The sequence below is a fragment of the Tasmannia lanceolata genome, unplaced genomic scaffold, assembly GCF_043159265.1.
Source record: "Tasmannia lanceolata isolate RefF3 unplaced genomic scaffold, GAP_Taslan_0.1 ptg000013l, whole genome shotgun sequence".
Taxonomy (NCBI): Eukaryota; Viridiplantae; Streptophyta; class Magnoliopsida; order Canellales; family Winteraceae; genus Tasmannia; species Tasmannia lanceolata.
The window spans coordinates 20,449,778-20,458,229 of NW_027518690.1; the positions used below are offsets into that span (position 1 = coordinate 20,449,778).

General features: G+C 37.0%; 1 protein-coding gene across 3 annotated transcripts in view; it reads right to left on the reverse strand.

The window, feature by feature from the left end:
- LOC143889937 (histone-lysine N-methyltransferase, H3 lysine-9 specific SUVH4-like) overlaps positions 1-7,961 on the reverse strand; it is an 81,285-nt gene extending 73,324 nt beyond the window's left edge. For 2 of the 3 annotated variants that reach the window (XR_013255000.1, XM_077394347.1), the window contains exons 1-2: positions 7,215-7,961; positions 6,084-6,146 (exon numbers count right to left, since the gene is read on the reverse strand). Coding sequence is in view for 2 of the 3 variants with exons in the window: in XM_077394347.1 (XP_077250462.1) it covers positions 6,084-6,146; positions 7,215-7,700 (549 nt within the window). In the remaining variant the exon portion in view is untranslated. The remainder of the gene's footprint in view (positions 1-6,083; positions 6,147-7,214) is intronic. The other variant, XM_077394345.1, reaches the window with a different exon arrangement.
- Between the last annotated feature and the right edge of the window lie 491 nt (positions 7,962-8,452).

Sequence of the window (8,452 nt, forward strand, 5' to 3'; positions counted from 1 at the left end):
TGTGTGTGTGGTTTATTAGAAAGACTTAGAGACAAACCATAAGATACATAGATTAAAGAGAACGGGTTTAATGTTGAGAATGTTCCTCCTACATCTTAAAGCTCATATGTAAAACATAGCACTAGGAAAAGGACTCCTTTCTAGGTTCGTACAAACTTTAGACATATTTCCCTGCATGACACAAGTTACTAAAACTAATAACAATATTACTCATCTCAAACAAGAATTGAATAACAAAAGCAAGTAAATGTGTCCAAACTCCTTGACTTCTCAAGAAAATTATACGACTCATACTGAAAAAAATAGAATTCTGAAAAGTTTGAATGGGAAGATCAGTCAAATTTACACAGTCAAATTGTGGCTGTGTCCCTTGCTAATATCACCATTTGAAATTCATCATAAATTTTACTATTGCACATTGACTTGCAGTTTACTGCCCAAAAGAGAAGCCTTGAAAAATGCTTAGAAGTAATTATTACAAATCTTGAAAGATCCTCAAAACAAGCACTAGTATTTCCTTTGTTAAAAGCGGACGCATCCGCAAGTTATTTCAATTTGTGAGCCAAGCTGCTTTCGTTCATCAATTCAACAAGCTAAATACTTGAACTGAGCTTCATACTACTTTTAAAACATGTTCATTTACAATTTCCAAAAGTTTGTCTTCATGATTTTCTTATGCAAAATCCTCCTCTTCAAGGATATAATGTCTAAGTTTATTCGCATGTGTTACTCATCAAATGTATTGTAATTTAGATCAAGAAAGTTGAGAAAATTAGCCTCCAAGAAAAAATTTTAAAATTAACTATATGGATGTTGGCCTTCAAGCAAAACTATCATCTTCCAAATGACTCCTCTTAGGGAGCTTGACCCTAAACTGGGTCTCCCAACATTATGGATCCAAAGATTGCATCGTAACCAAAAACACTATAAATTCACTTTGTTGATATGTAGCTCCATCACCTTCCCAAGCCTTGGAAGCCTTGCTCTTTAACTCAGTGAAATTAAAGAAACTCCTCTCTTTCCAAGAAATTTTGATGCTTTGTATCCCCCAAGTTACCAAACGCATTAACTTAATTGGCTAACATGACCAACCATGAGAAATATGATCAAAATAACACATTTAAAGAACCTATGTTAGCAACTATCGCAGCCAAACTTAAGATCACTTTAACTACAACCTAAGATGTAATGATAACAAAAATTGGTGGCAATCAACTTGTGGGCAAGCCATCCATAGATCTCACTGTTTGAAAACATTTCTTGGAATTGGATTTTGGACCAACATTGTAAGGCTCAAAAGGTGAAATGTGGGAAAACCCACCAAAAATCTAAATGACCTTTGATATAAGGTATAGATCGCTTAACCAAGCATTCAGGTGAAAAGGTATGTCTCATAAAGTTGCTAGATCAATCTGAAGCTCCCAATCTTTCTGGCTACGACAAGGAGGTTGGAATTTGGAGGGAAATCACTAGAAGGTGGGAATGGGACAGTTGGGTATCGATGAAAGGCAAGCATGTTTCAAGGTTGGTAGGGTTTAGGGTGGTAAAAGTTGTCTATAGGGTATGGAGTAATTTTCCAAAATGCATATGACTTGGTGACTTAAATACTCATATACTATAAACAAAATTGAAGACCAAATGCGTAACGCCGATGTGACTAAAAGATATGTGTATATAAGTAATTTATTTCATGATTATGTACACCACAAAATGGTGTAAACAAGCCTCTAAGAGAAGCCATACACCCTCACTAGATGTTGCTGACATAGAGTGACAATCTAAATAGCACTTTTATTATCTCCATAAAGTGCTATTTAGATAACCGGAGGTTTGTTCGTAGAATCCGAACATCAAAGGTAAGAGTGGCTATGAAGGAGATGAAATTAGGTAAGGCTATGGGGCCTGATGATATTCCTATTGAAACTTAGAGATGCTTGGGTGATGTGGATTTGGTTTGATTAACTAGATTATTTAACAATATTTTGAAGACTAAGAAGATGCATGATGAGTGGAGGAAGAGTACATTAGTACCTATTTATAAAAATAAAGGAGATATTCAGAGTTGCACCAATTACCAGGGGATTAAGCTAATGAGTCATACCATGAAGCTTTGGGAGAGGGTAATTGAGCATAGACTATGAAAAGAGACTAAGATGTCGGAGAATCAGTTTGGCTTAATGCCCGAACGATCGACCATGGAAGCTATCCTCTTGATTAGGCGGTTAATGGAGAGATTAAGTGAAAATAAACAGGACCTTCATATGGTTTTCATTGATTTGAAGAAAGCGTATGATAGCGTTCCCAGGAGTGTTATGTGGTGGGTCCTTGAAAGGAAAAAAATGCCTAATAAATATGTTCATATGATTAAGAATATGTACGATGGAGCAGTAACTAATGCCAGAACTACGGATGCACATCTAGTGAGTTTCCAATTACAATGGGACAGCACCAAGGATCAGCTCTAAGCCCTTATCTTTTTACTCTAGTTATGGTTGAACTAACGGAGGGTATTCAGGACGAGGTGTTGTGGTTTATGTTATTTGCAGATGACATAGTATTAATTGACAAAACCAAAGCAGGAGTTAATGCTAAGTTAGAGTTATGGAGAACTGCTTTGGAATCCAAAGGTTTTAGAGTGAGCAGGACTAAGACAAAGTATATGGAGTGCAACTTTAATAATGTAAGGAAGCGGGGCGACGATTTAGTAAATATGAGCGGACAGGAGGTACCTATGAGGGATATCTTTCGCTATCTTGGTTCAATCCTATATAAGGAAGGAGAGATTGAAGAGGATGTTAACCACAGAATAAGAGCAGGTTGGTTGAAGTGGAATCATGCTTCAGGCGCTCTGTGCGATCGTAAAATACCTACCAAGTTGAAGGGAAAGTTTTATAAGACAACTATGAGCAGTGTTCTAAAAAGCGCTGGGCGGAGCTGGGCGGCTGACTGACCTGCCAGTGCCTAGGCCGCCCAGGCATTTTGAGGCGTTTTTCATTTTTTTTTTAGATATTAATATATTTTCATAATATCTTACATTTTTTTATATAAAATATAAATACTTGACTATATAACAATCCAAACCATTTTTGCATAAGCACTAAACATTAAATAATAAAAAGTTAAAAACATAATAAGAAATTAAGCATAAAGTACTTAATAATTTAAGTATTTAACAATACAACACAAATCCATGACCAAAAAAAGATTAAAATCCAAGCACTTCTTAAGTCTTCACCAATCAATGTCCTCTCCCTCCAAGACCAAGACTCTATCTTCATCTGAGTCTTCAAACCCACCCCGCCCAGGCCCACGCTCAGATCGCCTGGGCGGCCGCCTAATAACGCTCAGGCGGTGCGGTGAGACCGCTTTTTTCTACGTCCAGCACCTAGGCAGCCTGGGCGGCGGCCTTTTAGAGCAGAGACTATGAGGCCAGGCATGCTGTACAGCTCAAAATGTTGGGCCGTCAAGAAGCAGCATGTGCATAAGATGAGTGTAGTGGAGATGCGAATGCTTAGATGGATGTGCGGCCACACAAGGTTAGATTGAATTAAAAATGAAGTCATCCGTAAAAAAGGTGGGGTTGGAACCAATTGAGGAGAATATGAGAGAGCGTCACTTAAGATGGTTTGGGCATATCCAACGTAGGCATTTGGATGCTCCAGTGAGAAGAAGTGACTCGTGCCAAGTTGATGGAGTAAAAAGGGGTAGGGGCAGACCGAAAACAACTTGGGTAGAAACAGTGAGGAAAGACTTGAGGGCTAGGAACATAACAAAAAACATGACCTTGGATAGGATAGAATGGGAGAAAATGATTCATGTAGACGAACCCAACTAGTGGCAGGATTAGACTTAGTCAATTTGAGCCGAGTAGATCCTTTCACCTTCTTCATGAAAATTTTCTAAAGGATTCAATAGCCAACCCGAACTAGTTTGGGACAAAGGCTTAGTTGAGTTGAGTTGAGTTGAGTTGAGTTGAGTATTATCTCCACAAAGTGTTGTGGAAGGAAGAAGAGAAATAGGAAACTTTAAGAAGCAAATTAAGCCATACACCCTCACTAGATCTTGTTGGCATAAATCAACTCTTCTTTCACAAATGACTTGGAGACCACATCGTGTTTATTGCATCTACACAACATCGAAACATCTCTAAGGAACATACATCACCATGTAGTAGAACAAAATGTATCTGAACACCCTAACCAATCGACATCAGCATAGGCAACTAGTGAGGCTAGCACATTTAAAGCAAGTAAATTAAGAGAGATGATAGTTTGTGTTTCCTGTTTTCATGTATTTAGCGTGGATCCCATCTTACATAGAATAAGAGTTGCACATCTGTAATATTTACAATTTTCTCTAATACATATGCATATACATACTTCTTATGGGAATCCTTATGTTCCCAAACCCAATGAAATCTCTCCATCTCTTTTCCCTAAACTTGGATTATCTCTCCAAGTGTTTCCATCTATTCTTTTTACACTAACAAAGGCAATTCTCAATTAAGATAGCCTCAAGAAACAATCCTATAGTTGTCTTCTTAAAGGAAATCATCTTTCACATCAAGCTGGAATATAAGCTAATTTGACTAATAAAAATGTCAAGGATGGGTAAGTTATCTTTGCAACACGAACAAAGGTTCATTGTTGCCAATGTCGCACTCCTGAGAATAACAGACATTAATATGCATTTGATCTTAAGGAACAACTTACAACCTAATATATGAGCATCAGAAGGCTTTGTAACAAGATCTCTTCTTGAATAGCGCTCTACATACTATCCGCATAGGAGAAATGGAGACTTGAGATCACAAACACACAAGACAAAAGTAAGAAATTGACAATGTTCCGGATAGATTTCTTAATATGAATAAATTGATAAAGGAAAACGAAAAGAGGATAGGCAACCATGACGACACTATATCCTAAACGGGAGATGGAGCAACAATATTTCAACTCTTTTAAGAGAAGGTGATTGTACAACAAGGAGTTGGACTGTTGGAGCACATTTAGCTTCGATAATGTCTTGTAGTCCTAGTCAATTACGAATTTATCCAACAACTTAACCCTTCATACGATTATATGTTTATGAATATATTTATATATGATTTTTTATATGGTGTCCGAGCGTGAAGTCACGTGAGGGCGGTACCGCCTCTGATATTTGATCCAACAGCATCTCTCTCTCTCTCTCTCTCTCTCTCTCTCTCTCTCTCTCTCTCTCTCTCTCTCTCTCTCTCTCTCTCTCTCTCTCATCGAGTCTCTCGAATCAAATCTTGAATCCTTACCCCTATCAAAAAAAAGTTTTATGTTAGCTATCATGGAGCCTCAAAGTTGAGCAGGTTGATGAAGCAACCATGACGACAAGAGGATATGAATAAATTGACAATGTTCCAGATACATTTCTTAATATGAATAAATTGATAAAGGAAAATGAAAAGAGGATAGGCAACCATGACGACACTATATCCTAAACGGGAGATCGAGCAACAATATTTCAACTCTTTTAAGAGAAGGTGATTGTACAACAAGGAGTTGGACTGTTGGAGCACATTTAGCTTCGATAATGTCTTGCAGTCCTTGTCAATTACGAGTTTATCCAACAACTCCCTCCCTCTCCTCCCTCCCTCCCTCCCTTGAAGCAATACATTTTCCTATTGAGCGTAGGCAATTGCATGTGCAACATGTGTTATTTCAAATTTTAATAGAATGAATATCAGATTAGTGTTAGTCTACAATAAAATGGCTTAAAAACAAATCACATATTCACGAATAAATAGTCATTTACCGAGTGAAAATCAAAACAATAATGTAGTATTGGAAAGTAAGAAAACAAAAAAAAAGGGGGGTTATGCTTGCCAATGAATAATAACACTAATAACAACAACAAACAACAATAATATATTCTGTAATGCATATCACAAAAACCATGGTTGATGAATAGAAAGGTGTCAAAACAACACTTTCAAAGAAGGCATGATCAAGTAAATGTTTAAACTGAATTTGGATAGGACAATAGTGTAACCAAACATGCGAGGAAGCAAATTAGCTCTAATGACAAGAAAATCTTGAGTAAACGCTCACTTTAGATTTAGGAGATTTTGCAGTATCATTGGTGTCTACTTTCTTGCACCTTTGCTCCTCTTCCTACAAGACATGGAAATGAAATTTGGTAAACAAAAAAACAAGAAGCTCAAATTACAAAAAGAAAATGAGGTCATATCTCAAAAACAAAATTTTAGGAGAAAAACAAAAATGCCAAAGTATATAAATCTGAGAACTAGATAATGTATCGGTAGCACTATTTGCTTCCAAACTAGACATTTAAGCTACAAAACCAAGGTTTATGTGTTTGCATGCGAAAATCAATTAAGCAAAACACAATTTTTTTATTAACAATTTTCAAAGATAAATAATTATCATAGTTGGTGTTGTTGTGCCTGTTGTTAGTAACTTAGTACTATGATTGTTGCAATTGTTAGTCATAAGTAACCTGATAATTATCAGTGTCATAATGAACTTCTTCCAAGGTATCAGGTTTCAAGCATTGAAGGTGTATGGGCACCTCAAAATCGGACACGTATAAATAATACAGAATACATTTTGTCGATACAACTGATAAACTTTCAATACACCTTAATTAAAATACAAAAACATAGATATAGTTATAGCTTAAATCCTAAGATAGGAAAAATAATAGAACAAAAAAATTACAAAATAAATTGTTAAAAAGAAATTAATCAAATTTTAAAATAGGGAACATACATATCTATCCATGATCCATACACAATTGTTAAAATAAAACGAGAGAAAAGGTCTTAGAGAAAGAACTGAAATCAAGGGAATAGAGTGAGAAGGAAAGATGAAGAGAATAGATAGGAAAAGGGAGTTGATAGAGTTGGGTACATAATCCATAACTCTGATAAATAATAGATAAAAGCCTTCTGATGTTGTTGACGTAGATTGGGAAAAAAAACCGACAACATAGAGAGACAAACAAGTTTAGATTAAATTTTCAATTTTCCACAATCAAAAGCATAAATACCCACAATTCAAAACTTACAAACAGAAGTTACAAATGAAAAGGTGTATGAAATACAATTCCCTAACCCCTGAATCCAATTCCCTACTCCACAAACAATTGCAATCGAGTAGAGCAATGCCAGTAGAAAAAGCCAACAATACACAATATACAACTTCTTGGACAGAAATCACCTGAACGAAGTGAAGATAATGACTGTTAAAGATCCTTAAAGTATCCTTCACCCTAGCATAAGCGCTCTTCCCCTCAGCCGAAACGCTCTCATTCCCAATCCCTTGCTTTTCAACAAGATCTTCATCACTACTCTTCAAAACATCACCATTACCCATAGCCTCATCAAATTTCAGAGATACCGCGTGAACTTTAGATCCTTCATTTCTGTGATTAGTCTTAGCTCTTTTACTCCCCTTTTTTACAGAATCATGCACCTTCTTTTCGCAACTATAACTAGGTTTTTCCTTAACCGGCCTGTTTTGAAGCCTAGCACTACATCTCCTCTCCTGAAAAACCTCCCCAGAGATGATTTTCGTAGCATGCATTCCACTCTTAGTCACCGATTTTCTCTCTAAGGAAACCAGATCTTCAACGATAACACTGCTCGGAGAGCTCGCGAGAGGATTTTGTACAGAAACCAGATGAAGAAGAGATTGATTCTCCATAGATCTTGCTCAAGCTTTGAATGAAAAGAATAAATGGAGGATAATCGATTAACAACAAAATGCAGAGAGATCGGAATGAGATCTGACGGAAAACTAGGGTTTCTAGGGTTTTGGTTTTCCTTTTCCTTGGGAAGAAAATGTGAGGCGAAGATTCCGAGGGTTTTCACTTCGTCTCCCTTTTCCTCTTCTCAGTGGAGGCCGAGAAGGGAATGGGGGTAGGACAGAGGATTTGTTCAGCTGGGACATCCAGTGCTATTTATAGAGAGTTGTTGGGTAAAGGACCCTGGGTGGCTTTTTAATTATTAGAATACCACGAATGTTATGCTTTTCGCATTTCTAATATGTTAGATGGATCGATAGGCGGGAAAATTTATTTTGAATTCTTCTGAGGGATTGGGTAGGTCCATTGCAAAAGGCATTTCCCAGATGACTGTTGCATAAGAGAGCAGCCACCTCAAGAATGATGACAAAATTTGTAGGAAAGTGAGCCTATGTGACTGCTCTCTCTTGCGACAGACGTTATGCGAAATTCCTTTTGGGATGGATCATAGCAGATTATTTAGAAAAAGATTTTGGGAAATGAGACATGGCCCCTTTGCTTTACATGGGACAGTGGGCTGTGGTGTTCATGGCAATAAGGTCTGTTGAATCCTTCCCATGTAAAATAGATACACTGCAAGTAGTTGTCCCAACTAAAAAAAGGAGCTGATATATCACTTCCTAAAGATTTTGGGCAGTGATAAATCGACCCC